This window comes from Lycium barbarum, chromosome 2, assembly GCF_019175385.1.
Source record: "Lycium barbarum isolate Lr01 chromosome 2, ASM1917538v2, whole genome shotgun sequence".
Lineage (NCBI taxonomy): Eukaryota > Viridiplantae > Streptophyta > Magnoliopsida > Solanales > Solanaceae > Lycium > Lycium barbarum.
The window spans coordinates 134,747,036-134,772,787 of record NC_083338.1 but is presented as its reverse complement, the minus strand read 5'-3'; the positions used below and the strand labels follow the sequence as shown (position 1 = coordinate 134,772,787).

At 35.4% G+C, this 25,752-nt stretch overlaps 1 protein-coding gene and 1 long non-coding RNA gene across 3 annotated transcripts; one reads left to right on the top strand and one right to left on the bottom strand.

The window, feature by feature from the left end:
• Positions 1-2,195: 2,195 nt before the first annotated feature.
• On the bottom strand, positions 2,196-6,642 carry LOC132627402 (uncharacterized). Of its 2 annotated transcripts, XR_009577868.1 has the most exons (5): positions 6,490-6,642; positions 3,771-5,605; positions 3,321-3,683; positions 2,712-2,867; positions 2,196-2,410 (listed from the first exon to the last, which is right to left on the bottom strand). It is a non-coding gene; the product is annotated as an uncharacterized LOC132627402 (long non-coding RNA). The 2 variants fall into 2 exon arrangements; XR_009577867.1 differs by having other exon boundaries at positions 2,712-3,683.
• An 8,033-nt stretch (positions 6,643-14,675) lies between these two features.
• On the top strand, positions 14,676-24,067 carry LOC132627401 (ras-related protein Rab7). Its single transcript, XM_060342736.1, has 7 exons — positions 14,676-14,930; positions 15,058-15,084; positions 15,554-15,653; positions 16,072-16,218; positions 17,343-17,423; positions 17,564-17,706; positions 23,661-24,067. The coding sequence occupies exons 1-7, from the start codon at positions 14,878-14,880 to the stop codon at positions 23,722-23,724; spliced, it is 615 nt and encodes a 204-aa protein (XP_060198719.1). The 5' UTR covers positions 14,676-14,877; the 3' UTR covers positions 23,725-24,067.
• The last annotated feature ends 1,685 nt before the right edge of the window (positions 24,068-25,752 follow it).

Sequence of the window (25,752 nt, the reverse complement as noted above, 5' to 3'; positions counted from 1 at the left end):
TTCCTCATTTGTTGATTGACAAATAGCAGTCACAAGTTCATCTAATGTTGTTTGCACCTTAGCTATTTTACTACTTTCTCCCTCAGTTGGTTTCTCTCATTTTCTTTTAACTGGAGCCATTTTATCCACACACAGGAGATAGAAAAATAGTTTTAATTGGTTAGTGCAACATTCAAAGTAAAAAGGGAAAAGGAATATGTTGCAACAGATTAAGAATATGTTGCAACAAAATACGAAGTTGTTGCAACAACTTATTACTTGTTACAGTAGAATCTTAATCTGTTGGAAATAGAAAAACAGTAGCAACAGCTTAGCAATTGTTTTGATTTTTTACAGCAGCTTGTTAATATGCTACAACAACTACTTCAGTTGCTGCAAAAACCTCAACAATTGTTTTGATTTTATCCAGCAGCTGTTGGATAAAATCAAAACTTTTCCTAAACCATAGCATGACAGCAACAACAACAGCAAAAACATCTAAATTTAACTACAAAACATCTACATTTCACTACAAACACACAACTATCACAAATCTCACTCACAACTTAAACAAAATACACCAAATAGGATTGTTTTTAACCATGCAACCTCAGCAGATGTTTGCAACTGTCAAACAAGTGTTGAATTTGCTGCAACAGCAACAACAACAATAGCAAAAAAAAGCTAAATTTAATTACAAAACATCTATTTCACTACAAACACACAACCATCACAAATCTCACTCACAACTTAAACAAAATACACCAAACCATGCAACCTCAGCAGATGTTTGCAACTGTCAAACAAGTGCTGAATTTGCTACAACAGGTAACCTCAGTTGTTGGAAAACATCAACAAAATTGCAAGCCTTTTTTTTCGAAACAACAAGGAGAAGAAGAACAAAAACAGCACCAAAAATCATGATTTCACAACCACAACCACTATTTACAAACTCACAAACCCCAACAAGTGCAACAAATACACGAAACTACAACAAAACAAACAACATTCAAGAAAAACCCATGCTCTTCTTCATCTTCTCTAACCAAAATCATCATTTTCACACTCTGATTTCAAAATCCTAACTTTTGAACCAAGTGAAAAAAAAATTACCTGAGAAGGAATAGAGAAGCAACATCAATGGAGAGAGAGAGAAATGAGCAGCAACAGCAGCAATGGAGAGAGAGGAACGAACAGCAACAATGGTGGTCACCGGTCGCCGATTTTTTACAGCAGCAACGGAGAGAGAGAGAGACAGAGACGAGCTGAAGAACTGTTTTTTTTTTTTTTTGAAATAAAATGAACAAGTAGTTGGGGTCGTGGGGGGAAGTGGGTTGGAAGGAGTTTTTGTATAATGTGTGTGGGTTGGAAGAAGTTTTTGTATAATGTGTATGGGCTTTTGTGTATTTTGTAAAAGATTATAAGTTTTAAAAATTATAATTCAGTCCCAATTTAAGTTAATCACATTTTTAAGACAAGTTTGACTTTGGCTGGTCAAACTTGTCACCATTTCTAATTATGAGACTTTTTTGTCACCATAAGTTAAATCTTCCAAGCTTTTTTTTTTGTGAAAACAAAAGGGGCGTCAAAAGTTTATCAAATTTAGAAGAAAGGAATGCATGAAAGGGTGAAAAGGAAAATAATTGTTCTTTTCCTTTACTTCAGTTTACAACTATTTTCTGAGAAATACACTTTTTAGCATCTTTCTTGAAAAATACACCACAAAGCCTACCTGCGGCCATAATTCTTCACCATGCTTAAAACCAATTAAGAGCCCGTTTGGATTGACTTATAAGTTGCTTATAAGCTATTTTCAACTTTTTTGAGTGTTTGGCCAGCCAGCTTAAAGCCACTTTGTGCTCAAAATAAGCTCAAAAAAATAATTGAGTCCATTTAATTTAGTTTATCTAAAACAGCTTATAAGCTGAAAATAACTTATAAGCAAAAAAAAAATAAAAGTTAGCCTACCCCAACTTTTTTTTTTAGCTTATAAGCTGTTTCCAGCCAGTGTTTTAAAAGGTGCGGGCGTAAGGCGGGGCGTTTTACGTATGCCTTGCCCAGGCGTAAGCCCCAAGGCACAGGGCGTAAGCCCCACGGGTATTTAAATTTGAGTATTTTATAAAATAATATAATTACAACAAATATCTTTAAATTGGTAAAATTGCATGAAAATTGAAGAAAACTATAAATAAGTGAATTATATATATATATATATATTGATGTACTCCATTCCCACAAAAACTAGTCAAAACAATCCATTATACACTACTTACAAGCACAAGTTTGCTTATGAAAGTTCAGCATAAATACATCAACTCCCATTTGGGAACAAAATGAAGAATTCAGCATTCAGGTGATCAAAAAATACACTTTATCTAGCCTATTTTCTTGAGAGTAGGTTTCATCCGTGAGAGCAAAAAGGTCAAAAGGCCTGCAACAAATAGAAAAAAGCAGTTGGTGACTTAGTACAACAAATAGAAAAATGCAGTTGGTGACTTAGTACAAAAGCAGTGGGTGCAAGTATCTTATACTTCTGTGGTTCAAAATAATGTAGAAAATGTTGCAGATGTGGATGCACAACTTGGTATAACAACTTGGTAATAAACTGATACAGCTAAAATCCTCCTCCAAAACAAGATGAGAGTTTTTCTATTATTTCCATAAACTCATTCAGATAAAAAAAAAATCAAAAGAACAAACAAAAAAAAAGAGGGACAAGGTTTGTTACAGACACAGTCAATCGCTATCAAAGTGGAGTTCATCGTCATCCTCATCGTCATTCAAATTCAGAGTGTTTGTATTAGTCCATCTTGCTTCATCAACAATATCCACATCTTGCAGTCCTTCATCTATTTGAACTTGTGAAGAAGAATTGCCCCTCTGTAAATCTTAGAATTACAAAAAATTATCTTTTCAATGAAATTACAGCATATATTTTCTTTTGATAATAGTAGTTGATAGATATGAAAAAGATGTGAGAGCTAGACATGTACAAATGGCGAACCAACAAGGGAAACAAGCAGGATAAGAGCAATGAAGTTGGACATAATCAAGGTACAAAGGCTGCAGATACAGCAGTCGTATCAACTGGTGCAGGAAAAGAAGTGCAAGTTGTTGTTCCTAACTCTAATTGTGTGCCAACTAATAATAAGTTTGCTGCTTTAGAGGAAGGGACTGATCGAGTGGAGGAAGCTCAAATCAAGTAGTCGCAATACATGAAATAGTGAAAACAAATTCAGTTGGTTTAGTGCAAAAGCAATTAGTTCATATACCTGATACCTCTGTGGTTGAGAAGAATGCAGAAATCTCTCAAGGTACTGAGAAAGATGTGGCAAAGTTACCTGAAATTTCAGCTACTTTCTGCTTTTTGTTAAAAGGACCAGATTCACTTGTATTTTGTGTACTACCGACATCAATTGTAGTATCATGAATAATCTCATCCTCTACGGAGTACATGACACCATTTTAATAACATTGACATCAAATAAGTTCTGCTCGTCAAGCCACGAAGGTTCTTCAGGAAGTACATGATCTTCTCTTTCAGTAATCCATCCATCATCCGAATCAACTTCATCAACCAAAATAGGATCAATCTTGCGCATTTTTCTTTTGATGCTCTGCTCTCTTAATCTTGTATTATATCTTACATAAACTAAAGCATTTATCCTGCAATGCTCAAGCCTATTTCTTTTTTTCGTATGAATCTAGTAAATGTTGGAAAAAAAATTCAGTTATCATCAATCATCATATAGAAAACACAAATACGAATTAAAGAAAATCATACCACTTACCGACTCAAAGGTACTCCAATTTCTTTCACAGCCCGAGGAGCTACAAGTCAGACTTAAGACGTGAATAGCAAATTTTGTCAACTTTGGAGTTCGACCTCCAAAGCGCATCCACCAATCAGCAGGAGATCGCATCTTTCTTGAATCCATGGCTAACTGGCTCCCAAAATCGCCTCTCAAGTGATCGTAAGAATCTAACTGGATATCCACTTTTAATCTCTCATCATAATCTAACATCCTTTCTATGCAATTATGTAAACCTTCTTTGATTTCAAATTCATCAGAGAATTTATTTTCAAATCGCAATTGCGGGTTCAAATAATACCCCGCAGCATGTAATGGACGATGAAGTTGGCTCGTCCATCTTTCATCTATTCTTCTCCAAACAGGACCATACTTTTTTTTCGTTATTACCACAATTGAAAGCTATATTTTCCTTAGCCTTAGTCATCAAATGATACATATATCCCATACAAGGCTTCTCTTCTGAATCAACTTCCCGTAGAACACTCACTAAAGGAGTAACACTCATCACACAGTAAGCAATGTGAGGCCAAAAGTTTTGATCAAATAGAACTGTAGCTCTTGTTTTCACTCCTTCGTGTTTCTTAGCCCATGTAGAAGTATTCCAAGCTTCGGAAGAGAACATAGATCGAAGAGCTTGTTTTTGTTTCTGAATACTTTGAAGAGTCAGATATGCAGTAGCAAAACGAGTAACAGCAGGACGAAGAAGTTCATGATTCTTCGTGAAAGATCTCATCAAATCCAACACCCAAGTATGCCCATAAATGAACTTTACCACATCTTTTGCTTTTTTGAGTGTCCCTTGATGAATTTTCAACTTACTTATATCCTCTAACATGAGATCGATGCAGTGTGTTGCACATGGGGTCCAATACATATGAGGCTGAGTTTCCATCATCCTTTTTCCAGCATTGACAAAATTTGAACCATTATCAGTTATCATTTGGACCACATTTTCCTCCCCAACTTCATCTACAATTTTATTCAAATGCGATGCAAGCATCTCACCAGTTTTTATTGAATCAGACGCATCAATAGATCTTAAAAAAAAAAGTACCTGCCGGGCTGTTCACAAGAAAGTTGATGAAAAATCTACTTTTTCCATCCGACCAACTATCTGACATTATAGAACAACCATATTGCTTCCATGAATTTTTGTGTTCTTCCAGCATCCTGTTAATGTTGGCTACCTCTTCTTTTAGTATCCATGTTCTTAGCTCATGCATCGTTGGAGGCCGAAAACCTGGCCCAAAGTTTGCTACTCCGTCAAACATCGGCAAATAGTAAGGATCGTTTGCAACATTAAATGGAATCCCACTTGAGAAGAAAAATCGGCCAATCTGTTGACAAACTAATTTTCTTTCCTCTTTTTTCCATTTAGAATTCAAAGTAGCTTGCCTAGCTTGAGAATTTACAAAATTATCTATAGGACCTCTGAGCTTTGGTGATATAGCGTCATTACATGACGAGTTACCAGATTCACCACCAATATGACTATCTCCAGTTGCAGCAATTCGGATTTCTTCCATAGTAGCATTTCGCCTAGCTTTTGAATCTTTCAACTCCTGTAATACTTTATTACATTCTACTACTACATCACCAGGAACTTTGGGACAAGGCTTCATTCCTTTACGAGTACCTACTAAATGATGTTTCAATCGGTTGATACAGCCCGTACATTGTTGCTTGCAAAACTTACACTTAAAATACTTCTCATTCGGATTTGAGATTGTATACTTCCAAACAGGATCTTTTCTGCTCACGTCTACAGACTCCGCGCTTCATCCATTTTCTGCAAATTTTGAAGAGTTCACCTGCTAGTACAAGAGAAAGGAGTTAAAAGTTTGAATTTTATCATTTTTATTTTGTAAAGCAAAGCAAAAGTTTAGAGTCTTTAGACATGAAAAAAAGATACTTTTATTTTGAAGCATATATTGTGGACTACTCAGGAAGATAAGTATTTAAACATAACTTAAAAAATTCCCAGTTTTCTTTCATAACAAAGCAAATTCTAATTTGTGATGGATAGCTGTTTAAAGTCAAATTTTTTGTTTTTGTTTTTTCCAAAGATTATTATTGAAGCCCTTTAAAAAAGAAACAACTGTAATGAGTAAAATCGCAGCGAACATACCTCCTGCTATTATGTTAGTTCGTCGCGACAGAAAAGGAGAAGATTATGAATAAAAAAAATAAAGAAAGAAACTTTTTTGCCATTGAGAATTGAGGAGAAGTTCGTCTGGCCATTTTCTCAAATTAGAGAGCTGAGTGTTTTCAGTTTTCACATGTTTCGGATCAGTGTTTTATAAGAAACACCTAGGACAAATTAGGAAATCACAGAGAGAATTTTACAATGTAGTGCACTTTTCATACAAAAAAAAAAAACTGACTTATTTTCTTACCCATTGAAAATTACTTTACATTAGAAGTTCTAAATACAAAAATCAAAGTTATTCAACAATCAACATTATACCCATTACCCAGTTACCCACTTTCTCATATTTTCAATCAACACACATAGAAGCATGCACACATATAATCTCCTAATATATTTTAAACGAAATCAAGAGAAACAATAATAAACTTGAAAAACTAGTTTACATAAATATTTACAAACTAACAATGAAAAAGAGAAAAAAGCAACTTGAGTTGAAAAGAGTAAAGAATTTGTCTACATGGAGGAACAAAGAGGATGACTAACCAGCAATATAAACTCTTAATTTGCTGCTATGGGGAATGGAGAATGGAGTTCTCTTTGTCTTTGGAGAAAATTGATTGTTCTTGTTTATGGGAGAGTGGGATTTGGGAAAGATAATAAATTAGGGCTTCTAGGTTATAACGTAGAAGAACGGCTCCGTGCAGCACGCTACCTGCTCCATATTTATGTTCGTGGTCGGCCATATAATTATTTAATTTGTGGGACATACTTCAACTAGTGGACAATAATTTGAAGAAGTATCTTGGGCGTACGCCTTATGATGAAACGCGCCTCAACGCCCGGGCGTACGCCCCAAATTGCGGGACGTACGCCTTTCGATACTTTCGCCCCCACCATAGCCTCGGGGAAATTTAGGTACGCCTCGCATCGGGGCGAGCCCCGAAAATGCCTTTTAAAATATTGCAGTTCCAGCTTATAAGCTGCTTTTTTTAAGCTCATCCAAACAGGCTCTAAGAAGACCTTTTTATCTTTGTTGCCTATCCATAACCTAATAAAACCCATCTCAACTTTTATATACCCAAGTACTTATCATTTATTGTCTTATGTGTGATATTATTGTCATGAGTTTCATAGAGATAATTTTCAAATTGCAATCTTTCAATAAGAAATTGACTATAGCTCTGAATTAATTATATTAGTTGAGCGTACTGTTGATTTATAAAGCTATTTATTGTTGTTCTACTACAAAATGGCCTTCCTATATCAATTTCTACCATGGAGCAAGATAGGTGGTTCGAAATATATACTTAGAGAATTTCCTTTCAGCCAAGTCACAAAATTAGTACCAGTGAGCTATCATCCAAGGTTGTTTGAATGGCCATACATATACACCTACTCTGACTTGAGAACTGCAATGTTTATTGTCAAAAACATCATGGAAAATTACTAAACCCTATTGTTGGCAACATTACATTTTATGCAGACAATGTAACTGAAATAAGTGATGACATCTTACAAAGTATATTCAACTGAGGAGGATAAGTGCTCCAGTCAGCATTACTACTAATACTTAGCCCGTAGGGGTGTCAAATGGGCGGGTTGGGCTAAAATTGGCCCAATCAAAATGGCTGAGATAATAAATGAGTTGGCTAATATTGGCCAAAAAGTTACTTGGGCTGAAATGGGTTGGGTCATGACCCGCCCAACTTGACCCAGTTTCTTTGAAGGGTCTATTTTCTAGAAAAACATTTTTCACGAAAAATATTTTCGCGGATTTTTCATGAAAAATATTTTTGAGGAAAACATTTTCCGTGGTAAATATTTTCGAGAAAAACATTTTTCATGAAAAATATTTCCCTTCATATTAAACATATTTTCGTGAACAATATTTCCCTTCATATTAAACATATCACAAACTTATAAGATACATGATACAAGAAAAGTGTATACATAAAAAAAAATAAAAAAAAAAATAAAAAGAGTAAATCTCAAGCAATAAACCCAAATTTAAATAAATCTTAAAAATGGGCTAAGTTGGAGATCACTTTAAAACATTTTTTTGCACGGATTGCCCTTCTTTTGGGGTGGTCTTTAAATTTTGCCCCTCATATTTGTGGTCTTTAAATTATGCCCCTCATATTGCTGGTCTTTAATTTTTGCCCTTCGCATTGCAACACTGAGCGTTCACGCAGAAATCATGAGGTTCTGAGTTCGAACCCCCGCTCAAGCATAAATTAAAAAAGAAAATTGCAAGGCAAGATTTGGGTCGCGTGTATGCTGGACCCGGCATAAACTTATGAAGGAATTACCAAAGTTATGCCGGACCCGGCATACTCATGCCTTATGGGCAGACTTGGCATAAGTATGCCGGGTCCGGCATAACTTTGGTAATTCCTTCATAAGTTTATGCCGGGTCCGGCATAACTTTGAGATCTCATGTCAACTTTTTACAGATTTTGTGACATCAAAATGCTCTATTAAAATTCAAGTGGTTTTTGTGTCAATGTGGCCTAAAGACTTTCTTTGCTACATTTCTTGTATTGGATATATTATAACTGCTCTTGTTAATATATTATAGGGTAGTGTTAGAAAAGAGTAGTTGTCGTGATTTTGTTCCATTATATCTAAGCCTAGTTTTTCATGAGTATTAACACTATGATAATTGTTGACAGCATTTGCATGACGATGAGTGGAAGAGGCCATGCACAAAGTTTTTATCATGAAGCCTTTTAGTTTTGTAGTAATATTGGAAGGAGGACAACGAAATTCTTCCTAGGTACCCTCATCCGGTGGGGGCATACTTTTAATGGGCAAACTTTGATGCCGGACCCGACATAAACTTGTGAAGGAATTACCAAAGTTATGCCGGACCCGGTATACTTATGCCAAGTCTGCCCATAAGGCATGAGTATGCCGGGACCGACATAACTTTGGTAATTCCTTCATAAGTTTATGCCGTTGGGGGCATACTTTTAATGGGCAAACTTTTATGCCGGATCCGGCATAAAATTGTGAAGGAATTACCAAAGTTATGCCGGACCCGGCAAACTTATGCCAAGTCTGCCCATAAGGCATAAGTATGCCGGGTCCAACATAACTTTGGCAATTCCTTCACAAGTGTATGCCGGTGGGGGCATAGCGAATTTAAACTCTGCCTTGCGATTTTTTTAAAAAAATTTTGACTGTGTGGGGGTTCGAACCTGGAACTCATGGGGTTTAGTCGAAGGGCAAAACTTAAAGATTTCAAATATGAGGGGCAAAATTTAAAGACCACCCCAAAAGAAGGGCCCACTTTAAAATAGGCTATATTGGGTTGGGCTAAAATCAGCCCAATATGAAAATATCTTGAGCCCAACCCATAAAATTTTGGGCGGGTTGAGCGGGTCATCACCTTTTGGGCCAAATTTGACACCCTTACTTAGCCGGTAAAAGAAAATTTTGAATTTTCAAGCATTATAACACAACTTTTGAAAGGCTCATCAATGATATACATAATACATAACAAAAGCCTAACAACAGGGCATAAGCTCATCAGACTGTTCCTATCAGGTTCTGATTTTTGAGCTTAAATTGGCAATCGCTAAGCAAAACTATGTCTTTAGACTTTGCGAAACAGCTTGTCTAAAGGGTGATGCTAGGGCAACAGTACAACTATCAGAAATACCATCATAAACCACCATGACTAAAAGCCTATCAACCTAGCAATATAAATGCAATATTCACTGCTTGTGATTCTAGTAGGGATGTTTAATAGAAAAAAATGTTCTGGCTGAGATATCATATCCAACCAAAGTGCAAGTTTTTGGATTTGGGTAAATGACATAGGCTCTGGAAGAATCATGATATAAGCAATCTTCTTAAGGGAATTTTTAGTACCTAGACTAACATGGAGTAGAGACTTCAAAGTTACAGGCTTACTGCAACAATAACAGATTATAATGTCCCATTCTTTGTATATGACTGTAGCAATGCAAAATAGAAATTATTTAATTTCAACCGCCATTAAGTCCTCTGTTTTGCAAAACATCTGCTTCGTCTTCTCCTTGGTTTGTGCAATTATCTACACGATACATCAAAATATTGATCGTCTCACGAGCAACTGATGGGAAAATTATTGGTTAAAGACCATCCTGTGAAGTCTATCAACCATGGCATTTGCTCTTGGCCTTGTGGAAGAACACGAAGGCTTCCTTTATCAGATACACAAAAAGCCTCATCTGGTTGTCTAGCGTTCTGCAAAATATACACAAGAATTATGAAAACGATTCAAAAAAAATTCAATAATTACCATCACACAGATTTTGAAGACTAACCTGCATCCCCCGTCTCAGGATTAGAACGGTTCTGCCTTCGCGGTCACAAAAATTTGCTCTAAAAGGCTTCCCGGTCTCGCCTTCAACCGCAAATTCATGCTAACAAATTGCAAAGTATATGTTCACAGATACAGACGTACTTTTATGAACATAAAAATCTATAGAGGTCTGCATATGGAAAGGCTGGGCACTCAAAGATATACCAATTCGTTTTCTTAATTACCATACCAATTGTTAGTTCTCATGGTAAAATTTGTTTTTCAAAAAATAGGATAGACGTATGCAACAAACAATTTGAGTTTAAAACTGACCTATAATGAAGGTATGACGACGTGGGACTCCATCGTGAGTATATGGAGTAGTTTTTATTGAATATATATCTGAGAGATTTAAAAGATTTTGTCACATCCCAATATTTGAAAAATTATTTAACCAATATAATTTCCTTTTAAGTTGCCCCAAAAAAATGGAGTGAAATCCACATTTGCTAACCTGTTTCAAAAGGACTCCATCGTTCATACATGGAGCAGTTGTTTCAACTGCATATCTATAATTAACAATTATTTTAAATTCAATAATTAATTAGTTTTTAATTCATAGCTACTTATAAAATTTAAGGAAAATCTAGACAAAATTTTGTATAATTCAAGCGCAAAGTTGATCATTTTTCATAGTAAAAAAGCTTGTTCAAAAGCTTCATCATTAGTTTTTTTTGGTAATTTCCATCATTAGTTAATAAAATCTATATATTATTAAAAAGAGGATAGTTTGGTTTAGGATTTTGACAAGTGACAGCGTAGGAAAATGTCATGTGTTAGTTTAGGACAAAAATTAGTTATTTAGTTAATACTTTTGAATTTGAATTTAACTTTGAAGAAACTTAAAATACACAAAAAAAGGATATCTAAAGAAAACGAGGCAGTTCTTCCTTCATGCGAGGGAAGTTAGGTGCTGCACGATGGATTAGTGGACAATTCCCCACTAACTCCACTTCATGCATCAAAACGCCCTACGTCCCCTTTTTTCTAATAGGGACAAATACGTTTTTTTTTGTATAAAAAAATAAAAATAAAAAAAGGAGTGTCACCAGTTACCACATGTTAGTAATTGCACAATTGCCTGAGAAAGGAGTCGAACTACAACAATAATCACAATTTTGCTAATGTAAGGCTAGATTAATTTTGCTTGTACCGAAGTAAACAGTCTGCATCCTTCTCTGTATGGTAAGTTGGTTAGTAACTTTTGACACATATTTTAATAAAATTATAGATGCACGATGTTTAATTTATGGGTGAATGAAGCGCATCCACTGTTGAATCTCTTTTTTTTTCTTCCTCACAAGAGTGTTCTTATGAACCTCCGAGATGAGCATGGATTTGGGGATGCATGTCCACGTCCATTTTTTTTTGCACTACACCACAATTAAAGGCATCGACACCTTCAAATACACAAGCACATTAGCACTTTCGGATATTGCTAAAAACAAAATTCATTTTTTTTTTGTTTCAGATTTTTTGAGTGTTGATTTTGTGCGTCAACAATCCTTTTGCAGACTCAGGTACAATCTGATTTTGTGTATAATGTGATGAAATTTTTTATCCTTGCAGTGTCTGATCAATAGGTATTAGGTAGGCATTGTTATTTTGAAAGTTTAAGTTGTTTATATGATCTTTACCACCAATGCATTTTGATATTTTAGGCATTTGCCAGTCACTAGATTATAGAAATGATGAAATTAAATAAGAAATCAGTTGCAGGAGTTGACTGAATGCTAGGAAATATGGTATCGGCAGGCTGAACAGAAGGAGAGGCTTACAAAGATCAAATATTTTAAACTGTGCTTTATGGCTGAAATTTTAAAGAGCTTGATTTCCTTTCCCAGTGAAGCAGTGGTGATGAATTCTTTTTTTTTTCCTTTGAAATTTTGAAAAATAAATTGTTACCGTTAATTGAAAAATAATTTTTTTAACCTTTCTTTCTTTGTGCAATATTCATAATTGCCATATGACTGTGTTGTATGTAATTAAGGATAATTATATTTTTTTCAACTCCAAAGTTGAGCTTTATTATATCATCTATAATTTATTTTGGTTATTTTGATTTAAGTGGTTTCCTGTTTGGTTGAAGAACATAAACACACTCTTTAAAATATTTATACTTAATTAATAATAGCTCTAGCTGTTAAATTATAGAAAACACGGAGGGTCTTGATGTGGTTAATTATCTCAAGTAATTGAATCCATTTTATGAGTCGTTTAATTGGATGAATGAAAAGAGAGCTTCTTTCGATATAAGTAACTTTAAATTTTTTATATATATACTTTATGAATTAATGTGGTATTATTTTATTTATTCACTTATCTATTGTTGATGTTGTGTCTATAGTTTGCTAGGATGGAACTTTACTGGCGCCATACAATCTTTGATAGAGCATCTGGTACAGGTGTAAAGAATGAATAATAATATCGATAAAGCATAGTTTTTTTTTTTTTCAATATCAACTTTTAAACTTTGTTTATCTGAATGAATTTATTGCATTAATGATATAAAAAACTTAAATTTATTTGAATTTGAGATGTTTCTAAAGTTGAAGGATAAAAATTTATCTAAAATATTTTATGTGTGATAATGTTAGTGATATTGGATAAGACAGACCTGAACATAAATCTTTTCTAAAAGAACCATAAAATGCATGTCTAACTTTTGTTATTTTTTCTCAGGCATCACGAGGAAGCAGAAGAAATTGGCATTTGCTTTTGCAAGATTTACACAAATTCTTGCAGCTATGCTAGATTTGGATATGGAGAACTTGACATTTGCTTTTGCAAGATTTACACAAAAGGGAGGCTCCAAAATCAATTATTACATGGTAACGTTTCTGAAATTGGGAATCAATCTTATATTTTTTTTTTCTTTTCGTGTCCTTCAAAAATATAACTTAACTATAAAAATTATATTAACAATACACATTGTTCTATTGATAGAAAGGGAATCAAATAAAAATGGTAGAATATACTAAGACTCTATGAAACAAAAATTTCATGAAAGTAGTAATTTTCACTTGAAGGACAAAACCATTTGTACATTATTATCTATTTGTGCAGAGTCACAGATATATTACCACTTCAAAATTACAGTAATTGGATGCCATCACTTCTACCATGTTTAATCGCTCACCAGTATCGTCATGTATCATTGTAAATTTCTAAACTTTTTACTTCCTTTAACTATGTGTACGTGTATGGAATAATGAATAATTAGTTTGATAATAATCTATTGTGTAAAGCTTCTATGGCTAGATAATTACTACGAATCAATGGCGGCTGCAAGAGAATTGGAAGTCATCGCCCTTCGTATATGCATGTTTATGGTGCATATCATCTCTGAGATGCTTAACAGTGATCTTCTTTTTCTGTTTTTTTTAATCACGTTCTATACTTTGTTTTGGTTTCGGTCTCATTAGCTTGGAGGCAATGTGTTTTATAGAAGGTTCACAATAAAAAAACGAAGTGCAAAAAAGAAAAACGAAAAAATATTAAAGACATGTTTGGAGTCCATCCACAATAGTCGCTTTTAATTTAATTCCTTTATTTTCAGAGTACGTCCACAAAATTGTCAAATTTGTATTGCATCATCTTATTGTGATATTAGCCTCTGGAGTATAAAAGATTGTATACTGTCTAAAGAAATTGTCTGTAATTAAGCAGTAGTAGCTACATATACCATAGAAAATATTAGTCTGTAATAAGATTGGTCTAAAAAAAAAAATGAGAATATAAAATCTGAAATATGTCACACGTAGTTCATATACATATGTTTATATTATCTTTCTCTGCTCCTTTTTTCTTTAAAACGGTCCGCGCATCGCGCGGGTACGTATACTAGTTAAATTTAACCCACTTCTATAACAATAACGGTAGGTTTCACCTTAATTATTAACCGAGAACAAATTTAAATCATTTCCCATAATTCTAAGCGGTCGTTTGGCTGGGGGAACAAGTTATATCATTATAAATTATCCTGAGATTGTTATTCCACCCTCTAATAGGGATAAAAATAACTCTACAATTCCAGAATAACTAATCATGAGATTAGTTATGTATTGTGATGTTATCCCAACTAAATATGACATAAACTCATTTCAAATTTAATCTCAAAACTAATTATTCCTTATCCTTGTAGCAAATGAGCCATAAGAGTAAGTTTGGATTTCCCCCTAATTACAAAGATGCAGAGTAATAATTACACAATGTAACTACAACAACAAAATACCGAGTGGAATACCACCAAGTGATGTTCGGAGAGGGTAGAGTATATATAGATCAAATCTCCAGATCAAGAGGTTGAGGTCAGACAGGTTGTTTTCGGTAAATCTCGACGTAACAATAATTATACATCGTAAACACACCCTAATGTTTTGTTTATTTGTCCAACACAACAAATAGGCGTCTGAAAAATATCGAAATTGGCGCCGCTTTTTTCTGCTCTCTCTCTTTCTCTCTCTACAGCCCTCTTTCTTTCTTCTGAAAATTTGTCAACCCAGATTTGAAATCCCAAATTCCAAAAAAGGAAAGAGGGTTCATATTTATTTTAATCAATTGATTTCCTTTTTTTCGCCATGTCTATTCGTAGAAGAACCTTGCTTAAAGTTATCGTCCTTGGCGATAGTGGGTACGTTCTTTTTTCCCCTTTTTACAATTTGATAAAATTCTGATCCCAGGTTTGTCATTTGGCAAAACTTTGGTGGAGCATATTGTTCTAAACTGTTAATTTAATTTACCTTTTCTTCTGTTTTCAGGGTTGGTAAAACTTCATTAATGAATCAGTATCCTTTTCTAATACATTCCCTAATTGTTGGGGTCAAGTTTAATTTTTTTTTTAAATGAATTGGGTTTTGCTTAGTATTTTAGTTTTCTATTCTTAGCTTTCAGAATTTGGCTAACTTATTAAGGGCATTGCAAATACCTATATGTATTCTCTTTAGCAAACAAAATTTGTCCCAAAATAAGTGTCGCCTTAGGAATTCAAGACAAAAGATAGTAATTTTTTCAAACTATACCCTTATATTAAAGAACTAGTTTTTGTTAATAGTGCTCAGTTCTCAAGAAACATATAATAAATAGGGGTGACTTAGTAAACTGTAACTTGTATTTATTGTTTTTCTTAATGGGCGTGAAATGAGCTAAAGTGACATTATTTTGGGATGGAGGTAGTATTTGTTTGATCCCTGTTTATGGGCGCATTATGCTTTTCTGAAAGTAGTTGTGCATGTGGGTCTTTGACGGTTTACAAAGATATGTGCACAAGAAGTTCAGTCAGCAATATAAAGCTACAATTGGAGCTGATTTCGTGACGAAAGAGCTTCAAATTGACGACAGGCTTGTTACTCTCCAGGTGGGTTACTTGTATTGCTTGTGTGAAAAAATTTCTGATGTTTATGTGCTTGAGGGGTCGTTTTGTAGGGTGTATTAGGTAGAATAATGCTGGTATAAATGTTAGTACAATGTTTGGTTGCAAATTTGAGTCTAGTACTATTAATACCAGTATTACTTATACACCCTATTGAGTTTCAGTACTATTCTTATACATAGTAAACCAAGGCACTAACAATACTAGTACTATTCTTATACTTATACACCCTATATAGTGTTATTTAGAAATTATGCAATGCATGTTATTTTTACAACAAACCAAACAGTCGAATGTCGATAAGAAAGAATGCCAACATAATTTGTCTTTGAACCAAACGTCCCCAATGCATAAAAGTAGCTATTATGCATTTGCTGAATGTTTTTGTGTTCTGGTTTGGTAGATATGGGATACGGCTGGCCAAGAGAGATTTCAGAGTCTTGGAGTTGCATTCTATAGAGGGGCAGATTGCTGTGTTTTGGTCTATGATGTTAATGTAATGCGATCCTTCGATAACCTTGACAATTGGCATGAAGAATTTCTCAAACAGGTTGGGTGATTATTCTTCGTGGATTCATTTGGTTCAGTGGCTTTTCCTGTTTAGTAGCTTAGGGTATCCTGACTGCTTCATACATTGCTAAGAGTTGTGTGATTAACAAGAAGGCAAACACCTCTGAGACACTTTTATTTTCCATATTTTAATTAGGGGCTAGAACTAATTTTAGGTGCATTGTTTTGTTCTACTGGTATTGTGAAACTCACAAGCAACTTATAATCGAAAGACCAAGGAATAAAGGCATACATATTTAGCAATTAAATTGGGTATTTCAGAATGTCCTAAAAGATTGTCATTTCCTTGATTAAATTGATTATCTGTTAGTAGAAATGCCCTTCATCTTCTAAACTACACGTCCTCTTTTGCTTAAGCATGGAGCAGATTTGTGAACTAATTGAAGAGAGAATGGGAAATCAGAAAGAGCATTAAATGGATATTGTTGTTATAGGTTCATCAATCAAAGTCTTGTTAATCTGCCTAAGTTAATTGGCTTCCCATAATCTTCCGTATAAGGGTGGGAACATGTAAATATGTAATGCTTTTATACATGAAGAATGTGCAAGTCTGAGAGATGAACGGGCAAGTTTACAAGAACTAAGCCTCAATCCCAAGCAAGTTGGTGTCGGTCATATGAATTCTCGTAGTCCATTTTACTCCATGTAAGCTTATCTCTGTCCTATATCTTATACACTAAAATTAAAAATTAAAATAGAAAACACTAAAAGTTCTCAATATTTTCCACTAGTTGTATAAACTTAATCCCAACTCATCGGCATTTCTCATATAGATATTTTTCCTGAATGAGCCCTTGTTTTTATTAGGTTTGTATTGATTTTAAGAGAAATTAATTTAAGCACATCATAAAGTGTTTCATAGAAGTAGATGATTCCTGCAAGTTCTTTTCTATGTAAGATCTAGGTAAGTAGAGGATTTGGGATTATGTTGTGCATCTATAAAGTTTCCACGTACAAGTCTATACATTCAAATTTAAATTTGACTACTTCTGTTGTAACTTTGCAATGTATTATCATTTCCTCATGCAAATACTGTGTTGCTGATTGTTGAATTAAGATTAGCTGTGTGATCCATGTTAACCAACATAATTTATTGAAATGCAGGCTAATCCACCGGACCCTAAAACATTTCCTTTCATATTACTGGGGAACAAGATTGATATAGATGGTGGAAATAGCCGAGTGGTAAGGCAATGGTAGTGGTATACTTTTCAAATGATGGTGCTTTTGATTGATCCTCTATGGAAGTTTCCTTTTTTTTTTGTTTTGATATTCTTCTCTCTCTGCAATAATTGTGATTGATTTGTCTTTTGCATGCTGAACAGGTTTCTGAGAAGAAAGCAAAGGAGTGGTGTGCTTCAAAAGGGATACCTTACTTTGAGACATCAGCAAAAGAGGATATAAATGTTGATGCTGCATTCTTGTCTATTGCAAAAACTGCTTTGGCCAATGAGCACGAGCAGGATATGTAAGTTTTTGTGAATTTTCATGAATATAAACAAATCATTGTTTGTTGTTTGTTGCTTGTATGAGATATGATGCTTACATACCTTGGAACTTAGCGGTAATAATAAAATGAGCTAACTCAAGGGATGAGAGCACGAAGATGTTAAGGTATTTATTCTATGTGACCCCCCGAAAGTACAAGAATGTTTGCTAGCAGACTACGATGAAACCAACATTAAGGGGGTAGTCAGGAGTTAAAGAGTTTTCTGGAAGGCTGTGTTTGGTACCATGGAAGTCATTTTTCAGGATAACGTTTTTCATGAGAAAGTCATTTTCTGATTTTCAGTTGACAGAAACATAAAAAGGGGAAAATTGACCTCCCTAACTTATGGGCGGAAGTCATTTGTTCTACTACTATCTAAGACTTTTAAACTTTATATTACCTGTTTCAACTAACACTTTGATGGTACTTTGTGGTCCGTCTCATTTGCTCTTTCCATGAAGACGTAAAATCAGGGATATATATGAAATGAATCTTCACCACTGCATAGCAATGATAATGGTCTGCAAGAAAGTCTTTTCCAGTAGACTCCAATTGTTGGTAGGACCTTAAAATCATGGAAATTAAATAGGCAAATAGCATAAACATTGCCTCGGGGAGGAATATGTGGGCAGGATAAAACTTATCAGAAAGTTTTGTATGTCGGTCTTTTGTAAGCAAAGTGTTTGGCAGAAAGTAGTTTTGATCTATAATCTATTGCACATATAGACACAGAGCAAGACAGTGTTATAGCTAAGGACACTGCTTCTCTTGCCTTCTTGTCTCTGTGACTTTTTTTTTTAAAAAAAATAAAATAAGGAAAGGTAATATTCATAAAGCAGTACCACGAAGGTTCCAGGGGAAGTGCACGATATCAGGATTTACAATTTCCCTATTGACTCAATGAGCCCGAAATATCAAAAAATTGCAACATGTTCTCTAGAATGTTGCTTTTACACCAAAAATATAGATTTTGTAGACAGTTAAACTTTACGAAGGAAATATGTTTATTCTTCCTTGAAAGCATAAGCTTTTTTTCCTCAAGCCACACAGTCTAATTTTTCAAATGATGCACATCTATCTATTGTCAACCTTCTGCCCTTGCCATCATATTAGGGTCTTCCTTACATCCTGTGGTGTTACCTGCTTTACTCCAAGCAAGTTTGCGAACGAAGACCAAATCTGCCAGGTAAAGCTACAGAGCAAAAGTATATGACTGCTGCTCTCCAGGAAACTGTTGCAAAGAAACACCTGTTACATAGTGAAAGACGAGTAGGGACAGCACTGCTTGCTGTTGTCTCCGTGGCTCATTCGGTGCATTTGGCACAAAAATTTGGGGAACTGTGATAGAATGGACACCTTAGTAGAAATGAGTCCCCTTAACGCTCTACTGAATGTAAGATAGGTGTGAAAGAAGACATATTTCTAATTTTGCATCCCTTGATGTGGCCTAGTGGTCAATGAAGTGGGTTGAGAACCATGAGGCCTTAGTCTCAAATCGCAGCGAAGGCAAAAACATGAGGTTATTTTATCACATATGTCTAAGCCTTCGTGCGCAGAGTTACCCGATACGTCTGGTGGGAGGTAGTAGGTACCTCATGGAATAAGTCAAAGTGCGGGCAAGCTGGCCCCAACACCACGGTTATCAAAAAAAAAAAAAAAAGAAAGAGGAAATATTACTAATTATTCAGCAGAAACAGCAGACTGGATTAATTCCTATTTGAGACCTTCACAAAATGATAGATGGAGAAAAACTTAGTTGATATCACGGTGCAAGGAATATTCTTGTAGTACTTGTTGAGAAGGTACTTCCTATTGGTTCTTGTATCTGAGGTAAATCTTTTGTGTATGATGACAAGTTGTTGGATATGATAGCAACGCGTCCTATAAGATGCTTACAGAACCAGTCACATGTCAAATGCTGACTTTATGTGCAGTAATTGGTAGATCTTTGTTAGAATAACAAGTGTTACTGTAGTTGAAGAACAAAAAAGCAAGTGTTGCTGTTAGAATGTTTTGAGTAATATTTGTAAGAGTTGATTTGAAGTTGTACATATGGCTTCAGTACAACCTATGTACTGTTTTGTGTATTAATATACACATAGTTGAGTTGTAAGTTAGATAAGCAAAAGTTCCATACAGGTACTAGCTAGTTAGAATTAAGGTTTATTTGTTTGTGAAAGAATTTTGAGCTTCCAATCCAAAACCTTAAGGCAATGGTAGAGTGACCCAGGAAAATATGAGCACCTTTGGATACACTTATACAATCAATGAGGAACAAGTGTATTCTCTAACACCATCTCACATGTGTAACCCCGTTCTACAGTTTACACATAGACTGAAGATTCTCTTTTGTTTTTGATTATTTTCAATTTCTGTATTTTTAGGGAGAGGGAAGAGGCTCAACATGAGTAGGTGGAGTAGGGGGAGTCAAATTAGTGTAGAGATAGGACCTTGGGCCTAACTCAACCCTAGAAGCTAACTTTTGAGGTGAGGATTGCCCAAGTCCATATAAGGAGACCGCTAGCCCATTTCCCAACCAACGCGGGACTCCAACCCACTATAAGACTCCCTCGCATGCCCAGATCGCCAACTGGAGCGTGAACAATATAACATTGGGGGCTCAAACAGAGACGAACCTGACTCTAGTACCATGTGAAGATATGACCCTCGGGCCTAATACAGCCTCAGAAGCTAGCTCTTGAGGGGAGAATTGTCCTTGTCCATATAAGGAGATCTCTAGTCCATTTCCCAGCTAGTATGGGACTTTAACCCACTCTAACAGGCTCCACAAGCTAACATTGGGTTGGAGAAATGTTAGTGACTATGGACTGAATTTGTGAAAGAGAGAAGCATTGAGCAACTCCATGGGCTGGGTTGAGAGAAAGAAGCTCAAAGCGGCTCAATGGGCTGAGTAGAGAGAAGCACAGTGCATTACAGTAAGTAGAGAGACTATAACTGTGCAAAGGGGCTGTCCAAAATCTTGGCTTTAATACCATGTGAAAACAATCTTAGCATCCAAACGAAAAGCTTAAGTTGATGGATAGTGTGGCTCAGGCAGCGTCATTAAAGCAATTGCTTTGTCACTTAAAGCAATGAAATGACGCGAAGCAAGGGTTATTGTTTCACAAGGGTTACTTGATTAAAAAAAAATTGTTTCACGAGTAAAACAATGCACTTCAGAGAAGTGTGCGTTTATGACGCGCAAAGTGATCCAAATGAGAAGTGACATGCTCTTTGAGTCTCAATTTTGGAGAGTTGTATTTTTTTTTTTTTTTTTTTTGAAACTTGTAATTGTGTATTCATCAGCATTTGGGACATGCTGGATACCTTCAAAAGTGTTACAGCAGGAGCATAAAAAAAGGAAACAGAGATACTTACAGAGATTTTAATAAATCCACAAACTGATTTATATCTTCTAATCCTATTTCTTTACACCAAAAGTAGAAAGATACTATACAATTCCATTTGACTTTCTGAATGGAATTGGATCTATCTTCAAAACACCTCCCATAATTCTCCCTCCAAACTGTCCACCATATGCAGTGTGGGATTATCCTCCACCATTTCTTTTGACTCTTACTACCTCCTTTCTTCATCCAACGGCTAAGCAAATCTGCAGTGTGTTCAGGCATAGTCCATTGTGTCTCTGTTATGACATTATTGGATATGAGATGCTAAAATTAGTTATTTTGATTACATTTTGGTTATGTGCTTCACTTCTCACTTTTCGCTTCATGCTCCATGGACCTTGTCCCTTGGTTTTGGTTGCGATTTTTGCTTTTAAAAACATTGAGTTCACGATACACAATCGATGAGACTGAGGGACAAGTCTATTCTCTAATATTATTGTTACATTAGGCTTGGATAGGGATAAGTGTGAGAATTAGATGGACCTCTAGCTTTAAGAAGTCTCTCATATTAGAATAAAATAGGGCTAATAGAGCGGAATGAATATAGAGGATTCACATCAGTGACACCAACTAATTTGGGATAAGGGCTTTGTTGATTGATTGACTAATATATTGTAGGACCTGTTTATAGATGTGAAAACTAAGATCATACTTATGCCATATTTTTCGAGATGTTTATGGTATATTAATTTTGCTTTAGTGCACCACTGTAAAAGGAGGATAGGATGCTTTTGCAAAGGAAGCGGTGTTTGCAAAAACAATAAACTCATAAACGCTCTTTGATGTTTTTCGAGCTTTGTCTAGTTGAATCCTACATTCCCTGAGTTAATGCCTCCAGAATCTATGCGTTTATAAACTCATTTATCCGTCCTTCCTTTCCATCTTTATGTGTAATGATCTTACATTATCTTTGTCTTGTTCATTGATCTTAGATGGGTATATGAACCTAACCCTATCTATACTCAAGATATAACTTCAAAATGTAAGTAAAAAGTATGCATCAGCAATTTTCTACTAGATGAAGGGATACACTCTTTAGCCCCATTTATTTGCAGTTCGTTAGCATTTTTTTATGTAATTTCATCACGCATTTGTTAATTTTTTTAGAACTTGTTGTCTAGATTGATCTTGGGGTGAAAGGCTGACTTGGTAATCCAAAATTTGGTTTTTGAATGTTGAAATCGATTCAAATTGCTGTGAATAAATGTGTCTAAGACACTGGAGATGATTTTAAGGCAATTTGAAGTGGCAGTCTGGGTGTTCGACCAAAGTGCAACAGAGGCCCAATACCATGATAAATATGAGATTAGAAGTGAAGATACCAGAAACCGTGATTTGTAGTGCTTACTTAGTGATAATTCTCAGTAATCCACCTAATGCCATCAATATAGCCATTTCACAAGGGTGTGCAGATTTCAGTAATCCACCTAGTGTTGACAGGTTCACATTTGAACTGATAATAGAGCTACAAATTCCAATCAATATTGTGGGTTGAAGCATAGTTGGGTTGTAAAGGAAGTCCAAACATTCTTTCAGCGTTGGCCAAAATACTATTTTCTTTCCATCTGTCTAAGCTTTAGTGGACAGAGTTACCAGATGCTTGTGCTGGTGGGAGGTAGCAGGTACCTTGTGGAATTAGTCGAGGTGTACGCAAGCTGACCATGACACTACAATTATAAAAGAAAAAAAAAGAAAGATCAGACATTTGATGATGAATCAAGAGAGTAGGGTTGCCAAACCTAACTTTAGTGGTGACTTTGTTAGGTGCCACGAATTTACCTGCCTAAAAATCTGATACTGATATATAGAGACGATAATGTGATATCTTAAGAGTTGATTATGCAAGCTTAGCAGAGAAACTGTCTCTTCACTACAGAATTTAGGATCAGAAAGAAATGAGAGAGTAGCATCATACATCTTAATGTTTCTGTTTTCTTTAGCCTTTGTGGGAGCTGCAGGATACAGGTTTTTCAGTTTTCTCAGGGGAACTTATAAGTGGGCTATATATATTTTGGTACATGAAACAAAAGGAAAATGTTGTGGTTGCTTAAAACTCAACTGACTCTGACGTATGGTTCATAAAGAGTTCAAGAGCTCTTAGATTTGTTGGAACATCAACTTCATCATAGGATGTTCTGCAGTGGTTACTGCTTCTTTTGTGTCAATGAAACTTTAGACATCTCAAATAATGTTTGATTATTAGGATACAATCCAGTTGATCCTGTTAGGGGTACATCTCCTAATCAGTAAGACTATCAAGTTTTTTGTTGAACCTGAAAAGGTGTTTCAAAACTGATTACTACCTCTGAAATCGTGACAGGAGTACATCAAATGGTTTTTCCGTAGTTTCGTGTACAGGTTCATAGAATAGCTGAATAACGATAACTTGATTGGTTATTGACTACAAATAATATAGTGACTCGGATTTTGGTAGCGAGATAGTGACCTACTTACCTGATCCCTCTGCATTTCGGCAGCTAGAAGATCTGTATATACTGAAATCATCTTTGTTCTGTTTTACAGATACTTCCAGGGCATTCCGGAGGCAGTTTCAGAGACGGAGCAAAGAGGTGGTTGTGCATGCTAAGGCGGATGAAGCATTTGATCGAGTGCTATATTTAATCCGCTTGTTGCCTGATATTCCTGCGACAGTATCATTACTCTCAGGCCATAGCCATTCTTTTGTACCCACTGTATACTACTATTTGGTTTCTTCAGTGTTGTTTTGGAAAGAGAAACATCTTTTGTTATATCCAGATACTGGGTCTGGAGGTAGAGGAACTCAGGAGGATTCGTCTCTTAGTATTGCAGTTGGCTCTGAGAAAGATTGTACTTGTGCATCTTTTTTTCCTCGGTGGTTGGATTTTATTGTATAATCTGAAAGCTGTATTTTTCTATATCTATTTTTTAATAATGAGTTGGATTGGTAACTTCTAATGTGTTTCATTGCCATGAAATTTCAGTTACGGGAAATTATATGTTAAACCAAAAAAAACTGCTTTGCTTTCTTCATGCACAAAGTGGATGACAGCAGTATACTGTCATTTCTTTATGAAGCTCAGGTATGCAGAAGTAGCAACAGATTGTTGCCTTGCTGCGACTTGTTTCTAATGCCGATAGTGTTCGGCCAGCTTGCACGCGCCTTGACTACTTCACTTGGTGCCTTCTACCTCATATCAACACATGTATTGGGTAGTTTTGTCTGCCAAGACTCGAGACATGAGAAAAATCACTTAAATTTTTTTTGTCTCTATTGAAATTTGATCCTTCAACTTCATGATTGACCACTGAGCCACACTATCATGATCCATGATTTTGTTGTTTGTTGCTCTGATTTGTGAAGGGATAAAAAAAGAGGTGAACGAAGGTGGTGGACTGGTGGAACAAATCTAGTGAAAAAGGGTAGTTAAAATTTTGTCACGTGTGGAACAGTGACAACCCAGGTGCTAATTTAAAATCTAATTAGAATTAACTACTAATATTTCATGTGTGAATAAAGGCATAGAACTCATTTGGTAACACATGCATTTCATTCCAATTAGTAAGGAAGATTACCTATAGTTTGAAGGTAAATTTAAACATTTTTCTTGAATAGACCAATTACCATCTCCATGTATAACTTTTATTTGAAAGATCAACGGAGAAGCAATTAATTTCTCCACGTATAACAAAGACTACGTTATCAAGAAAGATCAACAAGAAACAAAGTTGTTATCATTATGACTACAAATACAAAGAAATGTTGAAGTAGAGACAGCGCCACACCAAAAAACTGAGTGGACGTGGAGCAATGGCCTTCTCACATTTTTTCTACACGTTTCCTAGAAGGCGGCTTTTAATTAAAGATGACAAAAAGGTTTAAAAATTAAGTTGGGTGACTCTAGTTTTTTTAATTGGGTAGGGGTGATAAACTTTGGATTAGTGATTAGGGAGTTTTGACTTGCCCCAAAGTTATATTTTTAACATTTTGACCCTAAGCTTTGTTTTTTACACTTTGACTTCAAGTTTTGTTTTTAACACTTTGACCCAACTCATATAAATCATAAAATACTCCTGCCCCCCATGCCCCCTGCCCCCACACCCTCCCTGCCCCCAGCCCCCCACCCCACCCCTTCCCTTGCCCCCACCCCCACCCCCACCCCCCACAAAAAAATGCTTTTTAAAAAAAATTTTAAAAAGTTTTTTTTTGTTTTTTTGTACCACCCACCCCGCCGCCCCACCACCCGCACCCTCCCAAAAAAATTAATTTTATTTTTTAAAAAAGTTTTGAAAAGATTTTGTTTTTGGTTTTTTGCACCACCCCAACTCATCCACCCCTCCCCTCGCTCTTGCCCCCGCCCCCACACTCACCCCCCACGATTTTTTTGTTTTTTTTTAAAAAGATTTTGAAAAGTTTTTTTTGTTTGTTTTTTGTACCCCGCCCCACGACCACCCACCCTTCCAAAAAAAATTAATTTTATTTTTTAAAAAAAGTTTTGAAAGGTTTTTGTTTTTGATTTTTTGCACCACCCCCTACCCATCCACCCCTCCCCCTGACCTTACCCCCCACCCCCACCCCCCACGAAAAAAAATGTTTTTTTAAAAAAGAGTTTGAAAAGTTTTTTTTGTTTGTTTT